The sequence below is a fragment of the Gossypium hirsutum genome, chromosome A01 (genome assembly GCF_007990345.1).
Source record: "Gossypium hirsutum isolate 1008001.06 chromosome A01, Gossypium_hirsutum_v2.1, whole genome shotgun sequence".
NCBI classification, from domain to species: Eukaryota; Viridiplantae; Streptophyta; class Magnoliopsida; order Malvales; family Malvaceae; genus Gossypium; species Gossypium hirsutum.
The window spans coordinates 116,005,127-116,026,853 of record NC_053424.1 but is presented as its reverse complement, the minus strand read 5'-3'; the positions used below and the strand labels follow the sequence as shown (position 1 = coordinate 116,026,853).

The 21,727-nt window shown below is 33.9% G+C and overlaps 1 protein-coding gene and 1 pseudogene across 2 annotated transcripts; both read right to left on the bottom strand.

The window, feature by feature from the left end:
• Positions 1-1,696: 1,696 nt before the first annotated feature.
• On the bottom strand, positions 1,697-20,156 carry LOC107925690 (secoisolariciresinol dehydrogenase). 2 transcript variants are annotated; one of them, XM_041114672.1, is made up of 2 exons: positions 20,066-20,156; positions 1,697-2,686 (listed from the first exon to the last, which is right to left on the bottom strand). In XM_041114672.1, exons 1-2 carry the CDS (start codon positions 20,092-20,094, stop codon positions 1,891-1,893), a joined length of 825 nt encoding a protein of 274 aa, XP_040970606.1. In that variant the 5' UTR covers positions 20,095-20,156; the 3' UTR covers positions 1,697-1,890. The 2 variants fall into 2 exon arrangements, with proteins under 2 accessions (XP_040970606.1, XP_016711894.1); XM_016856405.2 differs by lacking the exon at positions 20,066-20,156 and adding an exon at positions 3,341-3,518.
• LOC107925590 (momilactone A synthase-like) lies at positions 6,245-17,075 on the bottom strand (annotated as a pseudogene).
• Positions 20,157-21,727: the final 1,571 nt, after the last annotated feature.

Genomic DNA, 21,727 nt, shown 5'->3' with positions numbered 1-21,727 from the left:
TTTGGGGAAGGGAGAAAATAGTTACATATCATGTTCTTCATTTGGACGGGATTCCAACACCAAAAAATTAATTAATATCTATTTTTCCCAAGCTTCATCACCAGCCATCACCTTCAAATGAACCCATTTAATCAAATTATCAGTAACGGCGGCCGACGCGATAGTTCGAGGTCGGTTACTGGATTTGGGTTGCCGATGGTGTATAATATAAAGGGTAATCTATAAAAATAGTCACTTTTGTTTGTCTCAGGTTATATTTTAGTCCTTATGTTTAAAATGTTACGTTTTAGTCACTTATGTTATTATTTTGTTACGAAGTGATCACTCTGCCGTTAAGTTCCGTTATCTCTTTAACGGTAATCGTAGGTGGCAATCCAACTAGATTTTAGGTGCCAACTTAGATTTCTAAATGGGATGAAAATAAAATTTTAATTAATTAAAATTTTCAAACCTAAACCTTAACTAAAAAAACTGTTCATCCCTTCTTTTTAATTTTTCTTCTGTCTCTTATTTTTTTTCAATGATTTTTTTTCATTTGGCTGGAAAAACTATTATTAAGATCAAAATAGTTGAAATCAGCAATAAGAAAGAATAATCTAGAATACCCACAAAGAGATTGTGAACATACAAGTTGATTCAGATCAGAAAAAAATTGATTGAGAAACCAATTATTCAATAACTGTGAAAGAACTAGAAACTATAATAATTAGGAACAAGAACAGTGAAAGTAACAACCCTTTTCTGAAAATTTTAAAACTAGCTTGAATGAAACATGTTTCTGGTCCATTTTATGGGATGTCTATTGACGCAAAATAAAATGCATGTTTACAAATAATTTCAAAAAGTAGAAGAAAATATCAAGAATTTTAATTTAGGGTTTTCATTGAACAATAAAAAATCTAATCTTTTGTTTTTCAGTATTGAATAAAGAGATCGATGAATATATAGAAGACATACCTGAACCTTCTATTGAATCCATCTTTATGAAGTAGTCAATTTGATTTCAACTATTTTGATCTTAATAATAGTTTTTCCAATCAAATGAGAAAAAAAACCCATTGAAAAAAAGAAGATATGGAAGAAAAATTAAAAAGAGGATAGGAACAGTTTTTTTTAGTTAAAGTTTAGGTTTAAAAATTTTAATTATTTAAATTTTTTAATTAAAAATCTATTTTTTTCTCATTTAGAAATCCAAGTTGGCATTTAAAATCTAGTTGGACTGCCACGTAGGATTGCCGTTAGAGAGATAACGGAACTTAACAATAACATAAGTAACTAAAACGTAACATTTCAAACATAAGTGACTAAAATGTAACCTGAGGCAAATAAAAGTGACTAATTTTGTAGATTACCCTAATATAAAAAGAAAAGACTCACGGTTTAAAAAGAAAGGGGAAAGGATCCCACGGCACAAAGAAAAGCAGAGACCTGAATGAGAAGCGCATAACTATCATCCGTTACCAGTAACCCAAGAAGCAGGGCTGTTGATCAGAGAACTGCACGACGGAAATGCTAAATTCTTTTCGAAGATGGCACAATCTATCACTGGGTATAATCCCTTTTTTTTTTGTAACCAGTTAATATATACGTTGTTCATCGTTTTTGCTGGAAATGAGTTAATGATATGATACACCGGTTTATCGTGTATATTGTTTATTTTTTTTAGTAATGTTATCTTATTTAGAGAATAAGTAGATTAGAAAATGAAAGTAAGTTTTTCATTTGAACAGCAAAACAAGTGGTATTGATAAAGAAAGGACACTTCAAAAGCATTACAGGAGACTGATCAAATCCGACAATACAAATTTTCATGTGTGTAATTTTGGATAAGTTTTATTTTCCTTATTTAAGAGACTATAATTCAAAGAGTGAAGCAGAGGACTTGGTGGTTTATCCAAAAAGTGCTGCGAATCCCAGCTTCCATGATTGATTGCTGAGACTATACCCTCCATCGATTGGTAAGTTGACACCACTAATAAATTTAGCCTCATCACTTGCCAAATACAGTGCTGCATGTGCAAAATCTTCAGGCTCCAATACAGTGCCTTTCAACACTGCTGAAGCCGCAATCATCTCCTCTCCCTTCTTCTTATCGGGTATCCCAATTGATTTTTGGAACATTGGAGTCGAAATTGCATGAGGTGAAATAGAGTTGACTCTAATTCCATGCTCACCTAACTCCACGGCCAAGCTCTTCGTCAACCCTGCAACGGCATGCTTCGATGCCTTGTATGCATGGGGGCTACCGAAGCTGATTTTTGAAGCAAGACTTGAAGTGAATAGTATGCAACCTTTCTTGGCCGGAACCATGACCCTGGCAGCATACTTGGCACCCAAGAAACCACCCAACACATTGATATCGAACACTCTCTTGAAGTCCTCCGTGCTGGCGTGTGTCACTCTTGCTTCGTTGTCACCAAGAGTGCCGGCATTGTTGAACATGATATCGAGCTTTCCGTACTTGGAGACAGCCAAGTTTACGGCATTTTCAACATCGGATTCGCACGTTATATCGCAGTGGACATAGCTGATGTTTTCAGTTCCAAGCTCTTGGCAAACAGAGTCGCCCAATTCGTCTTGAATATCAGCAATGAGAACCTTGGCTCCATGTTTGACAAATAGTGTGGCTGTGCACTTTCCTAAGCCACTGGCACCACCAGTTATCAGTGCCACCTTGCCATCCAGCCTGTAACAAAAAGAGAAGAAACAAGGTTTAGATACTAATTGATAGTGTAAATACTTATAATTTTCCCTCCCAAATAAATTTAGTCCTTATATTATTGTTTAGATCTTTTTAATAGTATATAGACTAATTTAATTCATTTAATAATAAAGAGATGAATATCATTTTTTAAAAGACTGATTACATGAATACACTTGAGTACACTTTCGGTTCAATTTTTTTTCACTTTGAAAACGCATTGGTAAGCCTATTCTAAACACTATCATGTTTAATACAAGTAGGTTATTTTTGACAAAAGTACAACATATTGATTTTAATGTTTTGTATTAAATTCGATTAGATTAGTCAATTTTGACCCTAATCTAAAAATTTGATTCGAATAATTTAAATTTAAACCTAATCAAATCAAATTCATTCTCAAAAAGGTCAACAACTTGAACCTAAATATGACTCGAATAAAAATTGAACTAAATGAAAATTATTCAAATACGAAATGACTCAAATTTAAAATGATACAAATAGTTAACTTAGCATAATTTAAATTGTGATGATTCTATTGGCCAACCCGAAATGATTAGGAAATAATTCAAAATTAACCTGATTTATTGAATTGAAATATCTAAAATATGAATTTTTGGAATCTTAGGATTTTTTTACCTCTTGGTTATTGAAGACTCGCAGCTCATGGTGGTTGTGAAGAAAACAGGCCCTCCCCTTTGCTTTTTCTTTTGATTTCAATGATTGGGATGCTGTGTTTTCTCCTCTTTGTGATTCTGCTCTTTATAATTCCTGGGAGTGTGACATTGTTTCTTAAAATTCAACAATGGATTGTTCTGAAAATTCAACAATGGCGTCGTACTTATTTTATATTCAAGGCTTTGAAGTCTGTAAATTTGACAAAACGTTTTCCATTATTTTTGCTTTGACTTGTAAATTTAGAAAATAGAAAGTAATATTTTTATTTCATATGATATGTATTACTATTATCCAATTATTTTATTAAATCAGATTGCATAATTAACACAAATTCAATAACAAATACATAAATACCAAAATCAAATAATATAAACGTATGACATTGCATATATAAAATAAATATTTTCATTTTACATGTATTTAAGAAACTCACTTCATCAAATAATTTTTTTTTATTTTTAATTTCACAAATCATAAATATTTCTCCCTCATAATCGGTAGCATTTATTAAAATTTTTTTATATGACTATGATGAAGTTTTTTTTTAAAATATTACATTCTTTTCAATCCAATGCATTCATTGATTAAACGTACTCATTATATAATTTTTTAAAAAATATTTATTTATTGAAAAAATTCAAACCAATAACTTAATAATTGAATTCAAAGTTGGCTAGCTTTATTTTTTATGAAATGAAGATGAAAAATCTGGCTTGACCGGCACCGCTATCTATTTTATTAAGCACGAAGACTTTTTAAATTGAGCTAAGCTCCGTCACCCTGTCCCCACTTTTCGTCACATTTGATATAAAATAAGTGTCAATATATATATTTATTCGATACCTTAGTTTAATTTTAATGTATAATTTAATGCTTAAAATTGATATCTAAGTTTTCTTTTATGTCAATTAAGTGTATAAGCCATTATAATACTTAATTTGATATTTAAGCTTTCTTTTTATTTCAATTAAAATTTATAATTTTTGTTACTAGAGCACATGTGTCAAATATTTATTAGTTATAATTGTTATTTCAATAGACTTATAAATTTATATTCTAGTCTTGCCATCATTAAATCAACCTGACGATAAACTCCAATCAACAAAGAAAAGACTGTCAAAAACCCTAAGAGACCCACAACATCAATGATGCATAAAAGACTAAGTCTCAGATTGCTTATGTTCTCCTCATCATCTCAAATTTATTACCATCATTAAGATCTATCATGATAAAGCCTTTCGAGAATAGTTCCTAATAGATATAGCGACACCCTTATATTGACAAATCTCACATATATGCCAAAACATGACTAAAAATTAAAAATAAAAATAAAACCACCTCTATTTTCAAAGAACACAGAGTGAACAAACCAAAAACCATGAAAAATATAAACAAAATAAAATTATGAAATTGTCGACTGAATATGAAACTCCCCTCGTCTAGAATAAATTAATACATCATGAGCAAGAGATACCACATTCGAACACTAAGGCTAACTTAACTTCAGCATCAATTTCAAGTCTTTACTTATAACACCCTTTACCTAACCCGATCGTTGGGTCCGGGTACCAAATACTACATTAACCCGAAGGACTTAATAAGCTTTCTGTTTCCAATATAAGTACATCATTAACAATTCGGATTTTTTAATTTAATTTGCTAGTACGTCTTGTACATAGCTGTTGTCACTCTTAGGAGCTCTATTTCCAACAATTTATGTACAAATCCAGGATGGGAATTCAAGAACATATACAGCCAACTATAACCCTAAGGCAGAGCCTTTACGGTGCCTCTCTTTATACATGGATAACTACTGTGTACCGCTTAACTTTCCCTGAGGACTCAACTTGGGAGGTGCTCCACGACTTGCAGCAAAAATAGCCCCACTTCAATCATTGAGGATAAGGATGTTTCGAGGAATGCAGTATTGTTATGGCATGAAAATGTTTCTGTTAATTTATGTTTTATTTTACTTTTAATGATCATTGGTGCTGCGCACCACTTTTAAGTGAAATGGTGCAGTTTGCTCATGTTAGTTAATTGAAATGGTGTCAATAACAACTCGTGGCAACCAACCCCTTGGCCGTTATGCACTACTATTTCTAGCGGGAAGGGTGTAAAGGGACCGTCATGGAATGATTGTGAATTTCCTCTCTCCTTTTCCTCTCAATTTCTCCTTCTATTTTCTCCCAACTCTTTCAAATTTCTCGTTTCCCTAAATTTCACACATCACATTTTTAGGAAAATGTATATTCCTTTCTCTATGAGTAAAAATATAGTTATTGGTGTAATGTCTTAAGAAAATTATTTGCTTTGTATAAAAAATATAAAATTATTTAAATTTAAATTCTAACAAATTCTTATGATTTTGGGTGCTTAAATCTTCTCTTGACCAGATTAATCATTGTCCACCTTAAATTAGAAAATGAAATTAATTTACTCATTTGAACAATAAGTAATTTTTGGATTAAGTTTTACTTTCCTTATTTAACAAAACATTGTTCAAAGAGTAAAGTTGAGGACTTGTTGATTTATTCAAAAACTGTTGCGAATCCCATCTTCTATGACTGATTGCTAAGACAATAGCCTCCATCGACTGGTAAGTTAACCCCACTGGTAAGTTATCATCTTTTAAAAGATTATTTAATTTATTCGGAAAAAATCATTTGAAATTTAGAAAAAAAAAAGTTGTAAATTCCTGAAGGAATTTATAAAATAAATTATTTACTGGGGTAATATAGGTTTTTAGTACTGTTATATTATTTAGAGAATTAATTTTTACACTTTTGAGTGCTTGAATTTTCTCTTCACCAGATGAATTAATTTCCGCCTGGATTAGAAGATGAACTTAATTTGCTCATTTGAACAACAAAACAAATAGTATTGATAAAATCCGACCATGCAATTTATAACAAGTGAAATTTAACAAAATCTTCTAAGAGTATAGCTGAGGACTTGTTGGTTTATTCAGAAAGTGCTGCGAATCCCATCTTCCATGATTGATTGCTAACACTATACGCTCCACCGACTGGTAAGTTTTGTTGGGAAGAAACCGAACAATCGAAACAAAGCGAAAGCACAACCGGTGTTCTTTCTCTCCCTATAACTCCTGTAAAAAATTATGGCAAGCACAATAGCACAAGATATGTTCTCTAGCAACCTTAATCAACCACAAATCAACTAATGCAACCACAACAAAAATAAATAGAGACACCGGTATTTTTACGTGGAAAACCCCTCTAAATCAAGGGTAAAAACCACGGGACTTTAGAGTCCAATCAAGAGCTCCACTATCATCAAATGTTCAACTACAAGATCACAATATCAAGCCTACAACAAGCATTCAACTCCAACAAGGCTAACAATATGTAATCTTTAGCAAAAGAGAGAAAAATGAGAGAATATCACCAAAAACGCAGCTGCTGAAAAATGGATATTTTCGACTCTACAAGACTCGGATGAAAAATCCGACCGTACAAAGTCAAGAACACCTTATCGCCTAGCTGCTGTCCAAAAATCAGCTGAATCGAACCACGGATGAACCTTCGATCAAAGAGTTGATCACTGTTGCACCAAACTTGAAAAATTAATTTTTTCTTCTCTCTTTCTCTCTGACGAGCTTCAATCTCACTCTCTGTTTTAATTTGAGATTTTTGTCTCAATAAAATGCTGCCCACATCCCACACATAAAAAGCCAAAAAAAAAAATTGGCTTTTGACAAAACCAAAAAAGACAAAACATTGTGGCAGAAAATATGGGTTTCCCACATAGTGGGACCCACACCCAACAAATCTCCCCCTCCAACTATGTGGGGAATGCCTCCATACCGGAGGTTAAACAACATGCTTCAAACTTTCCTCTTGGTAAGGCCTTCGTCAACATATCAGCACCATTATCATTAGTGTGTATCTTCTCAAGCTCTAATAGCTTAGCTTCAAGAACATCTCGTATCCAATGGTACCTCACATCAATATGCTTAGATCTAGCATGAAAAGTTGAGTTCTTACCAAGATGAATAGCATTCTGGCTATCACAATACAGGACATACTTCTCCTGAGTAAAACCAAGTTCATGCACAAACTTCTTCATCCAAAGCATTTCTTTACACGCTTCGGTTGCTGCAATGAACTCTAATTCGGTGGTGGACAATTCAACACACTTTTGCAGTCTCGATTGCCATGCCACAGCTCCCCCTGCATCAGTGATTAAGTAACTTGAAGTAGATCTCCTCGAGTCAATGTCTCTGGCCATGTCTGAATCTGTATACCCAACAAGAACAGGTTTCTCATTGCCGAAACAAAGTTTCATGTTGGAAGTGCCACGAAGATATCTCATAATCCACTTCACTGCATTCTAATGATCTCTGCCTAGATTAGAAAGAAATCGACTAACTGTACCAACGGCATAAGCCAAGTCTGGTCTCATGCAAACCATTGCGTACATCAAACTATCCACGGCTGAAGAGTAAGGAATTTTCTGTATCTCTTCCTTCTCCTTTTCTGTGGAAGGACTATGCTTAAGACTCAATCTAAAGTGCATAGCAAAGGGAGTATTCTCCGCTTTGGCTTTGTCCATACTAAACCTTTGAAGTACTTTCTCAATGTACCTCTCTTGTGATAACCATAATTTCTTGGCCTTTCTATCACGTGTCAATCTTATGCCAAGAATTTGCTTTGCTGGCCCCAAATCCTTCATTGCAAAGGATTTACTCAACTCTTGTTTCAACTTCTCAATTCTAAAAGCATTCTGACCAACAATAAGCATATCATCAACATAGAGCAAAAGAATAATAAAATCATCACCAGAGAATCTCTTAACAAATACACAATGATCAGAAGTAGTCTTTTTGTAGCCTTACTCCCCCATAACAGACTCAAACTTCTTATACCATTGTCTTGGAGCTTGCTTCAAACCATACAAGCTCTTCTTCAATCTGCACACATAGTCCTCTTTCCCTTGTGCAACAAAACCTTCTGGCTGCTCCATGTAAAGCTCTTCTTCCAAGTCACCATGAAGAAAAGCGGTTTTCACATCCATTTGTTCAACCTCTAAGTCATAACAAGCTGCCAAACTCAGTATAGTTCTTATAGAGGACATCTTCACAATCGGAGAAAATATTTCTTCAAAATCAACCCCATTTTTCTGAGTATAACCCTTGATGACCAATCTAGCTTTGTATCGTGGAGATGAAGACTTCTCTTATTGCTTCAACCTGTAAACCCACCGATTCTTCAAAGCTCTTTTGCCCTTAGGCAGTTTCACCAATTCAAAGGTATGGTTCTCATGCAAGGATTGAAGTTCGTCTTTCATCGCTTCAACCCACTGATCTTTGCATTCACTCTCCATAGCCTCTTCATAACATTCAAGTTCTCCCCTGTCAGTCAAAAGAACATATTTATCAGGAGAATACCTGACAGACGATCGTCGATCTCTGAAAGACTTCGAAGTGGAACTGTTGGTGGAGCTATAGGTGCTTGTTGTTGATCATTCACAACATCATCCATAGGAGTATCAAAGTCACCTATAGTCTGATGGTCACCACTAACATCACCATGCACATCATCCTGGATAGGATCTGGTGAAGAGTCTAGGGGAACCGGATTCACATCGATCAAGTCACCACTACCTTGTGAATCCACTTTCTCCGTCTTATCAATGTCATCAATGGTCTGATCCTCAATGAAGACAACATCTCTGCTTCTCACGAGTTTCTTCTGAACTGGATCATAGAGTCTATAACCAAACTCACCATCTAGACCATAACCAATAAAAATGCATTGTCGAGCCTTGGCATCCAACTTGGATCTTTCATCCTTTGGAACATGAACAAATGCTTTACAACCGAACACACGTAGGTGATCATATGACACGTCTTTACCAAACCAAACTCTATCTGGCACATCACCTTTCAAAGGAACACTAGGAGACAGATTTATCACATGTATCACTGTATTCAAAGCTTCAGCCCAAAACGATCTTGGCAACTTTGCATCTGACAACAAACATCTGACTCTCTCAATCAATGTTCGGTTCATTCTTTCAGCTAACCCATTTAACTGTGGAGTCTTTGGTGGTGTTCTCTGATGTCTGATTCCTTGTTGCAGACAATACTCATGAAACGACCCTGTGTACTCGCCACCATTATCAGTACGAATGCACTTCAACTTCTTCCCAGTTTCCCTTTCAACTGATGCTTGAAACTGTTTAAACACCTCAAAGACTTGATTTTTAGACTTCAAAGTGTAAACCTATAGCCTTCCTGAACAATCATCAATGAAAGTCACAAAGTAAAGTGCACCACCATGTGATCTTACTTTTATCGGACCACAAACATCTGAATGGACCAACTCTAGCAACTCTGATTTCCTATGAGGAGGATGGCTTCTAAATGAAACTATTCTCTGCTTTCCTACTAGACAATGAGCACAATTCTTCAGTGTAGCATTCTTTAAACCCGAAAGTTGATTCTTCTTCGCTAAACAGTTAAGCCCCTTCTCACTCATGTGACTGAGTCGTTTATGCCACAACTCAGTTGAGCTGTCATTCACTGTCACATTCACTGTCTCTCGAGAAGTTAAAGCTTGCATCAAGTACAAATTTGAGCTCTTCTTTCCTCGAGCCACAACCAAGGAGCCTTTAGTCAACTTCCACTGCCCCTCACTGAAGGTGTTACAGAATCCCTCATCATCAAGCTTTCCTGCAGAAATCAAATTCAAACGGACATCCGGTGCATGTCTGACATCCTTGAGAGTTAACTTTGTTCCATTGTTACTCACCAAGCTAACATCTCCCAAACTAATAACCGAAACCAAACCATTATTACCCATCTTCAATACCCCAAAATCACCAGGAGTATAAGATATGAAGAATTCCTTCCTCTACGTGACATGAAGTGATGCACCAGTATCAATCACCCAACTAGTCTCGTCGCATGCTAGGTTGACCAAATTCTCATCATAAATAACTAAAAGATCTTCACGAGTAACAATAGCAACACGCTCAAATTTTTCATCGTCATTCCGATCGTGTTTATCACCACCACCTTTTTTCTCTTTCTTCCACTTGAAGCAATATTTCTTGATATGACCTTTCTTACCACAATGATGACACTCAAGATTCTTGTATCTCAATCTTGACTTGCTTCGGCTTTTATCTCTACCCTTTCCATCTTTGTCTCTGTTCCTCCCCCTGTTCTCGATAACCAACACCTCGGACTATGATGTAGAACCCTGAGATCTTCTTCTAACCTCTTCATTCAACATACCACTCTTAGCCAAATCCAAAGTAATAATACCCTGTGGGGCAGAATTAATGAGTGAGGCCCGAAAGGTCTCCCAAGAGTCTGGTAGAGTAGCAAGCAACCAAAGTCCTAAAATCTCGTCATCAAATTTGACACCCATACCAAGCAATTGATTCATCACACTCTGAAATTCATTAACATGGTCAGCTATAGACATTCCTTCTTTATATTTCAGCGCCATCATTTTCTTCAGCAAAAACAACTTGTTATTGCCTGACCTCGAAGCATACAAGCTTTCAAGCTTCTCCCACAATGTTCGAGCATGTGTCTCCTGATCAATGTGGTTGTAAACATTTTCTTCAACAAATTGTCGAATAAAGCCACACACTTGTTGATGCTCAAATTCCCATTCTTCATCACTTTTCGAATCGGGTTTTTGAGTAGTAAAGACCGGAAGATGCAAAGCCTTCACAAACAATAAATCTTTTATTTTATTCCTCCAAAGTTGATAATTTGTGCCATTCAACATAATCATCTTGCTCGTATTAATTTCCATAATTATCTGACACAATAACCAAGCTTTGATACCAGTTTGTTGGGAAGAAACCGAGCAATTGAAACAAAGCGAAAGCACAACCGGTGTTTTTTCTCTCCCTATAACTCCTGTCAAAAATTATGGCAAGCACAATAGCACAAGATATGTTCTCTAGCAACCTTAATCAACCACATATCAACTAATGCAACAACAACAAAAATAAATAGAGACACCGGTATTTTTACGTGGAAAACCCCTCTAAATCAAGGGTAAAAACCATGGGACTTTAGAGTCCGATCAAGAGCTCCACTATCATCAAATGTTCAACTACAATATCACAATATCAAGCCTACAACAAGCATTCAACTCCAACAAGGCTAACAATATGTAATCTTTAGCAAAAGAGAGAAAAATGAGAGAATATCACCAAAAACGCAGCTGCTGAAAAATGGGTATTTTCAACACTACAAGACTCGGATGAAAAATCTGACCGTACAAAGTCAAGAACACCTTATCGCCTAGTTGCTGTCCAAAAATCAGCTGAATCGAACCATGGATGAACCTTTGATCGAAGAGTTGATCACTGCTGCACCAAACTTGAAAAATTAATTTTTTCTTCTCTCTTTCTCTCTGACGAGCTTCAATCTCACTCTCTGTTTTAATTTGAGATTTTTGTCTCAATAAAATGCTGTCCACATCCCACACATAAAAAGCCAAAAAAAATTAGCTTTTGATAAAACCAAAGAAGACAAAACATTGTGGCAGAAAATAAGGGTTTCCCACATAGTGGGACCCATACCCAACAAGTTTAACACCACTGATAAATTTATCCTCATCGCTTGCCAAAATTGAGTGCTGCATGCGCAAAATCTTCAGGCTCCAATACGGTACCTTTCAGCACTGCTGAAATCGCAAACATCTCCTCTCTCTTCTTATCGAAATTCCCAATTACTTTTTGGAACGTTGGGGTCATAATTCCATCAGGCAAAATGCAGTTAACTCTAATTCCATGCTCACCTAAATCCACGCTCAAGCTTTTCGTCAACCCTACTACCGCATGCTTTGATGTCTTGTGTGCATGGGGGAGACCGATGGAGATTTTTGAAGCAAGACTTGCTGTGAAGAGTATGCAACCTTTCTTAAGCAGAACCATGACCCTGGTAGCATACTTGCCACCTAAGAAACCATCCAATACATTGACATCGAACACTCTCTTGAAGTCCTCAGCGGCATGTGTCACTCTTACTTCATTGTCACCAAGAATACCTACATTGTTGAACATGATATCGAGCTTTCTGTACTTGGATATAGCCAAGTTTACGGCATTTTGGACGTCGGATTCGCATGTTAAGTCGCAGTGGACATAGCTGATGTTTTTAGTTCCAAACTCTTGGCAAACGGAGCTGCCCAGTTCGTCTTGAATATCAGCTATTTGGGATCGACTTGATTAAGCAACGAACAAGTAAAAAAGAAGAAGAAGAAATTGAGAAATTTAACATACAAATTTAACTTGAAAAAAACTTCTCTAAAACAGAATAAAAAACCACAAGAAAAGATAATTTTACTATAATGGCAAAAGAACGAAGAGTACAAAAGATAGAGATAAAAAAATTAAACCTCGAAAGCCCGAAAACAAAGAACCCTCAAAATGTAAACACAAAAATTCTCCAAAAATGTTATGAGTTATAATCTCTAATGGGTGTGTTTTCTAATGTTGTAAAAGAATCTATTTATAGACTAAATTCATAGGTCAAATAATAATAAAATAATCTAGACTAATCAGAGTTTGATTGAAATAAATAAACAGAGTTTAACTGGAAGATTATTTCTCAAATTTGACTGAAATAGAAGTCACACTCAACAAATCTCCACCTTGACTCATATTTCCACAACATCATCTTTGCCAAAGCCTATCATGGGTCTATCTTGAACTATGTAGGAAATTAACTGAGCCAAACATGTGCTTAGAAACTGGAAGACTTCTAGCCTTCGGCTTTCAAATTGCCAAATCAAAACTAACCTGGGTCTAACTTTCACGAACACAGTGCCCTAACTTTTCAAAACTTGTATCCAAAAGAGAACCTTTCTTCAATGGAACAATCATACCTTTTTCCCTCTAATGACCAAGTTACTTCTGCTCCAAATGAGTTGATTTCGACTCCGTAACGAATGAGTGACGTCCGATTTCACCGGTCACTGTAGAACCTTCCAGAATATAAATATTGTCGATCTTTTTACCTTTTAACAAAATGAGAACTCCACGAGATACTTTAGTACCGCTAGACTTGATGTTGATTCTGCATCCTTTCGAGTCTAAAATGCTCAAAGAGATGAGATTCTTTTGTAAATCAGGTACATAACTAACATCTAAGAGTGTCCTAATCGTCTCATTTTGCATCTTAATTTTAATAGTACCAATACCAATTACCTTACTAGATGAATCATTTCTCATGCGCATAACTCCACCTTCAACTGAACTGTATGTGGAAAACCATTCTCTATTGGGACACATGTGGAAAAAAATTCCGAATCTAGGACCCACTCGGACGTAAGCTTGGAGTTATCGCTCGTTGACACTAACAAGAAATAATCATCGCTTTCATCGACCAAATTAACACTAGCTACATCTTCCTCGTTACTATCAACAGCTCTTTTATTTCGCAGTTTGTAACAATATGCTTTGATGTGACCTAACTTTTTACAATAGCGACATATTTTGTCTCGCTTCTTTGATGCTACCAAAATGGAAGCTTGCCTATCTGCCTTACTATCTGAACAAACTCATTGTCGAGTTTGTCTCTACTCAACAAATAACCATTCAGATATTCGAACGAGAGTTTGTCTCTATCATAAATTAGGGTCTCCCAGAAAGACCTGTATGAATGAGGTAAAGAGCACAATAATAGCATAGCCTGATCTTCATCATCAATCTGAAACTCAACATTCTATAAATCATTTAAAAGAGTAATGAATTGACTGATGTGATCTCTAAGAAACTAACTTTCGTACATGTGAAACGTAAATAGACATTGTTTCAACACTAAATGGGTAGCCAGAGACTTAGTCGCATAAAGAGTTTCTAACATTTTCCACAAGGTGAATGATGTCTTCTCTATCAATACCTTCTGCAATACCATATTCGTGAGGCACAATTGGATTTTAGGTAATTCCTTTTCGTCAAGATCTTCCCATTTTGTTTGATTTAGATTCTCAGTTTTTTCCCGGTAACAACCTTTTTCATGTCAGTTTAAACTAGAATTGTAATCATCCGAACTTGTCGTCGATTGAAATTTGTAACACCATCGAACTTCTCAATTTCAAACCTTGTTGTTGTCATTTCTGAATAGGCTGATCTACAAAAATTAAACTAGCTCTGATATCACTTATTGGGGATTGACCCGATTAAGCAACGAACAAGTAAAAAAACGAAAAAAATTGAGAAATTTAACACAAAAATTTAACGTGGAAAAACCCATCCAAAGAAGATAAAAAAACAATGGCAAAGATGATTTTACTATAATGGCAACAGAACGAAGAGTACAAAAGATGGAGATAATTAAAAAAAACTAAACCTTGAAAACCCAATGATAAGATATAAAAGTAACATATTTTAATCTTATTCTTAATGCATTGTGGGATGATTAATTATGTAAATTAGTGAATTTAATGCTTCTAATTCTTTAAATTCATGTTTCTATACTTAGGAGAGCCTTTGGGAGTGAAAGTAGTGAAGAACGAGCCAAAATCAGACAAATAGAGCTATTTCTAGGATCCATATGGTCTGGGCATTTCCATATGGGTTGGCCACACGCCCATGTGCCAGCTTGTGTTGATATCGTACCTTGCTTCCCAAATACGCAGAAAAACCCAATTTTTAGGCTTTCTGAGCATTCTAAAGTCTATAAATACCAATTAGAAGAAGATCTAAGGGGGCACTCAGAGAAGATTTAAGAAAAGACTCGAAAAACACCATCGAAATCAACTCAGAAGCGGATCTCCCTCAAGATCGAAGATCTCTATTTAATTTCTTTCGAAGTATTATTGAGTTTTTTTATGTCTTGTGGTTATTCTGACTTTGAGATATTTTCATTCAAGATTATGAACTAAATTCCCTAGATACCTAGGGAGGATGAAACCTATGATGAATCTTATTATTTAATTTCTATTTTTACGCAATAAATACTTGATTCTTATTCTCAATTATGTATGTTTATTTCGTGTTTTAATATTTTTGGATATTAATTCATGTTTAATGTGCTTATTTTAGTGGAGCAAAAGTTCCTGTTTAACAGTAGATCTAGCATAGTTGAGTGGAGTTGCATGCAATCTTAGAAATAGGACGAAAAATCTACCGGATTGATTCAAATATAATAAGGGAATCTGTAGATCGAGTTAATGTGACGATAGAGGTTTTAATTAGAAAGAGATTTCAATTAATCAACCTAAAGTCAGTTGTTCTTACTCTCGAAAGAGATATTAACATAATATAGAGATTTCTACGAATCAAAATACAAGTGAATAAATCATTTAATTCAGACTCATAATAATAGGTGAAGTCTAGGTGGATTCTTTCTTCAGTATTGTCTATCTCATTTGTTATCTTTGATTATTTTCCTATTTCATTCTCAGTTGAGTTATTAGATAAATTAGATTAGTAAATTTAGATTAAAAACAATCACTCTAATTTTTTGGCTAAATAATAGAAAAACGGTAATTACTAGTACTTTTAGTCCTCGTGGATACGATATTCCCTACTCACCATAACTATACTATTGTTCGATGTGTGCACTTGCCTTAATCGTATTTATAGTTAGTTTAGTGACCATCACCCGAAAACAAAGAACCCTCAAAACGTAAACACAAAAATTCTCCAAAAATGTTATAAATTCTAATCTCTAATGGGTGTGTTTTCTAATGTTGTAAAAGAGTTTATTTATAGGCTAAATTCATAGGTCAAATAATAATAAAATAATCTAGACTAATCAAAGTTTGATTGAAACAAATAAATAGAGTTTAACTGAAAGATTATTTTTGAAATTTGATTGAAATATGAGTCATACTCAACATCAACAATCGGAACCTTGGCTCCGTTTTTGACAAATAGTTTGGATGTATACTCTCCTAAGCCACAGGCACCACTAGTTATCAATGCCACCTTGCCATCCAGCTTGTACCAAATAAAGAAGATACAAGGTTTAGATACTATTTGATAAGTAAAAGTGCTTGTAAGGTCCCTCAATTATAGAAACCTTATCAAAATAGTACCACTATTATTGAATAGATCAACTTAGTCCCTATATTATTGTTTGATTCCTTGTAATAGTATATAGACTAATTTGATCCATTTAACAATAGAAGGATTAATCTGATCTAACCTCTATAATAGAAGGACGTAGTACATTCACCAAATTCAATATCATCTTTTAAAAGATTGATTACATGAACATACTTAACAAACTTTTTTGTTAGACTTTTTTCATTTTGAAAACACATTGGTAAGCCTATTCTCAAGACTATCATGTTTAAGACAAGTAGGTTCTTTTTGACAAAAATACAATAATGCTTTGTATTGAATTCAATTAGGTCTGTCAAATTTGATCCTAATGTAAAAATTCGATTCGAATAATCAAAATTTAAACTCGATCAAATCAAACTTGTTTTTAAAAAGTTAACAACTCAGATCTATTCAATTTGAACTTGAATGTAACTCGAATAAAAATTAATTTGAATAAAAATTATTTAAATATGAAATGACTCAAACCTAAAATATAGGGATAGTTAACTTAATACGACCTAAATTGTGATGATTCTATTGACAAACATCCCAAATTTACCTGCTTTATGGAATTGAAATATCTAAAATGACCTTTTGGAATCTTAGGATTTAGCTACCTCTTGGTTATGGAAGAATCGGAGCTCATTGTACTCGTGACGAAAATAGACCCTTCCCTCCCCTTTCCTTTTTCTTTTCATTTAAATGATTGGGATGCTGCGTTTTCTCTTTATAATTTCAGGGTGTGACATTGTTCTTAAAATTCAACAATGGTGTCGACCTTATTGAACACTACCATTACTTTCTAATATATCTTTAAGAATATTATATTTAATGTCCCAATAATCTTGCACCCAAAAAATCAGAACTCTTCCATTTTTAAGGCTTTCACGTCTATAAATACGGCAACACATTTCCCATGACTTTTGCCTGGAATATCAAAATCAAATAATATACCTATGACAATTCGTATATAAAATAAATATTTTCATTTTACATGTATTTAAGAAACTCATGAACATTGAACCCTATGTAATGATCCAATGGTCAAGGGTGTTCACCACCTCAAGTGTAACTTGGGTTCGAGTTCCACTAGTCATGTTGATTGTTTGAATCTTATCATGTTATTGTAATTCTAAAAAAATAAAAGAAAACTCATGAACACTATGTATGTCTTTGGCTGGTAAACGGGAGTCTTCACATGAATTGTATCTATAATGGATGTCCTAATTATATTAACAACTAATATGCAAATAAGATAAAATAAAATGTAATGAATGTTTAGAACCAATTCACAAGATTTAACAACAATAATATGAATAAGCTAGAACAATTACAACTCTTGATTTAATTCGTTCACAATCATGCTTTACAATTCTTGGTTTAATTCATTCACAATCATGCTTTAACAAATGTTCCGACAATTTCTTGGATGTTTGTTATATAAGGATATTTAGTTAGCATGTTTTTTCGTTTTTGCTTATGCTTTTTCTTCTTCCTTGCATTTTTTTGCTAAACCTTTAGAAATTTCTAATTTGGAACCGTTAACGAGGAGTTTCCAGTATCTAGCTGGCGTCATTGTTAGTACCAATTTACTGTTAATTTTTGGTAAACCCTTAAATTATTATCAAAGGAATTTATGTATTTAAAGTAACGCATGCATAGGTTTTAGAACTGTTTGTTAGGAAGGAAACTTCCTGATTGTGGGTTGCATGCAACCGATTCATGCATGCATATTAATTTTCAGTAGTTTAATGACCCGATAGATATAATTGCCTCTCTTTTTAGCTCAAGAAGCTAATGAAGGTCCAAGCAGCAAGGGCAAATGATATGCTGAGTAGATTATTGTATTAGACTTTCTAGTGAGTTCCTTCTTACTTCCTTGTGTTATAAAATCCTTTACCTGTATAAATTATGTAAGACAAGCGTTTCCTCTCAATGATGTAGTGTATGGATCTGGTTATGGTGGTATTAAACCAAAGTTGTTAGCAAATAGTGCCTGCATTAGAAGATGAACTTAATTTGCTCATTTGAACAACAAAACAAATAGTATTAATCAAATCTGACATACAATTTATTAAAAGTGGAATTTAAGAAAACATTCAAAGAGTAAAGCTGAGGACTTGTTGGTTTATTCAGAAAGTGCTGCGAATCCTATCTTCCATGATTGATTGCTAACACTATATGCTTCATCGACTGCTAAGTTAACACCACTGATAAATTTAGCCTCATCACTTGCCAAATAGAGTGCTGCATGCGCAAAATCTTCAGGCTCCAATACGGTGCCTTTCAACACGGCTGAAACCGCAATCATCTCCTCTCCTTTCTTCTTATCGACATTCCCAATTGCTTTTTGTAACATTGGGGTCACAATTCCATTAGGCGAAATGCAGTTAACTCTAATTCCATGCTCACCTAACTCCACGCTTAAGCTCTTCGTTAACCCTGCTACGGCATGCTTTGATGCCTTGTATGCATGGGGGAGACCGAAGGAGATTTTTGAAGCAAGACTTGCTGTGAAGAGTATGCAACCTTTCTTAACCGGAACCATGACCCTGGCAGCATACTTGGCACCCAAGAAACCCAATACATTGACATCGAACACTCTCTTGAAGTCCTCAGTACCGGCATTTGTCACTCTTACTTCATTGTCACCAGGAATGCCTGCATTATTGAACATGATATCGAGCTTTCCGTACTTGGAGACAGCCAAGTTTATGGCATTTTCGACGTCTGATTCGCATGTTACATCGCAGTGGACATAGCTAATGTTTTCAATTCCAAGCTCTTGGCAAACGGAGCGGCCCAGTTCGTCTTGAACATCAGCGATCAGAACCTTGGCTCCGTTTTTTGATAAATAGTTTGGCTGTACACTCTCCTAAGCCACTGGCACCACCAATTATCAATGCCACCTTGCCATCCAGCCTATACCAAATAAAGAAGAAACAAGGTTGAGATACTATTTGATAGGTAAAAGTGCTTGTAAGGTCCCTCAATTATAGGAACCATATCAAATATTAGTGCCTCTATTATTGAATAGATCAACTTAGTCCCTATATTATTGTTTGATTCCTTTTAATAGTATATAGACTAATTTGATCCATTTAATAATAGAAAGATTAATTTGATCTAACCTCTATAATAAAAGGACATAGTAGTTACATTCACCCAATTCAATATTATCTTTTAAAAGATTGATTACATGAGCATTCTTAACAAAACTTTCGGTTCTGACTTTTTCCACTTTGAAAACACATTTATCATGTTTAAGACAAGTAGGTCCTTTTTTTGACAAAAATACAAAATATTGATTCTAATGTTTTGTATTGGATTGGATTAAATCAATCAAATTTGATTCTAATCTAAAAATTCAATTCAAATAATTTACATTGAGACTCGATTAAATTAAACTTACTCTTAAAAAGTCAACAACTCAGATTTATTCAACTTGAACCTGAATATGATTCAAATAAAAATTGACCTGAATGAAAATGATTTAAATATAAAATGACTCAAACTTAAAATATAGATATAGTTAACCTAGCACGACCTAAATTGTGATCATTCTCGAAAATTCACCTGCTTTATGGAATTGAAATGTCTAAAATATGACTTTTTGGAATCTTAGGATTTGGTTACCTCTTGGTTATTGAAGAATCGGAGCTCATTGTCTTTGTGAAGAAAATAGACCCTTCCTTTCCTTTTTGTTTTGATTTCAATGATTGGGATGCTGTATTTTCACGATGTTATTCTGCTCTTTATAACTTCAGCGAGTGCGACATTTTTCTTAATAGTCAACAATGGCGTCAACCTTTTTTGAACGCTTTCATTAAAATATATTAAAATAATTAAACTCTATTATTAAGGCTGTCGAAACTATTTTTTATTTTTTTGAAAAACGAGAATCGACTTTAAAATAAAGTATGGAGTCGCTACCAATACTTTTTATTTAGGTGTGATTGAATTACTTAATAAAATATTTTATTTTAAAATATCAATTTTGGCCTACGAAATTCGAGAAAATAGGTTCGGGAGTCGGTTACATACGAGGACGGATTAGCACCCTCGTTACGCCCAAAATTGGTACCTAATTGATTAAATAATGTCCTTATGTCTAAGATTTAAAAAAGATTTTGAAATACGATTTCTCTTAAAACATTTGAATAACTCGAATTAAACGTTAAAAAACTCTTGTTTTGAGGGAATACAACATCACATCCAGCACATTAGGACATGATCTTTTTAACCCCCGAAACCACGATCAATTCTTGATTTCCAAAAGCTCATACATTTGAAAATTACCAAAAGGATAGTTGAGTGTTTGGTCCAACAAAAAACTGAAACCCAATACGTTAGGGCACGATTTCTCGGATTTCTAAACATAAAGCATTGCCTTATTTTGAAGTTTAGAAAACACGGACGAAATCTTAAAGGGATATTTGATTATTTGGTCAAACGGAAAATCGAAACTCAGCACGTTAGGGTACGATTTCCCAAATTTTCAAACATCAAACATCACCTTTGTCTTATAAAGCCGGCTCAAAACGCATTAGTTTGGCTTGAAATAAAATGGAATAATTAATTTTGGATCGATAAGTTGAAAATTTCATTTACAATGTGACACACATGAATGAAATGCGAAACTATAAACATGGAACAATATACATGGATAAAGTACTCTACTAATGAGTGAAAATAGTATAAACGTAAAAATGAAAAAAATAAATTAACAAACACAAAATAACAATAAGCTCACATCCAAACATTAATAATCAAAATAATGAAAACTAGAAATAAGGCTAACTAAAACAGATTAAAATGAAATATAACAAGTTTTTAAACATAGAAGATTAAAATTAAAATAATAATACAAAAGACTAATAAACAATATGAAACATAAATATATAAAACAATATGAAAACCAAAAACAACACATAATATACAAAACAATATGAAAACCAGGAGTCAATGTGATATAAAATAATTTAAAAAATATTAAATATATGAAAATTTACGGATGAACAATACATACTAGGGTTTGAAATAGTTTACATGTATAAAAATAATGAAACTAATAATTTATGAATGATTATTAAATTTGATATTATGTAAGAAGAAATTTGAAATAAATAATATACAAAATAATTTAAAATAAAATATATTGATTTAAAAATAATGATATATATGAAATGAAAATTTAATATAAATAATGTATATACAAAGATATTAATATATGAAAGGGTTTAAAATAAATAAAACATGCAATTTAAAATAGGGTCCTTAAAAGAAACAAATTATATA

Bases quoted from the DNA above. Each gene is read 5' to 3' on its own strand.
- LOC107925690 (XM_041114672.1), bottom strand. From the start codon at position 20,094: ATGAGCTCCGATTCTTCAATAACCAAGAG. The intron at 2,687-20,065 runs GTAACCAAATCC...TTTTTGTTACAG, and splicing joins GATTCTTCAATAACCAAGAG to GCTGGATGGCAAGGTGGCAC.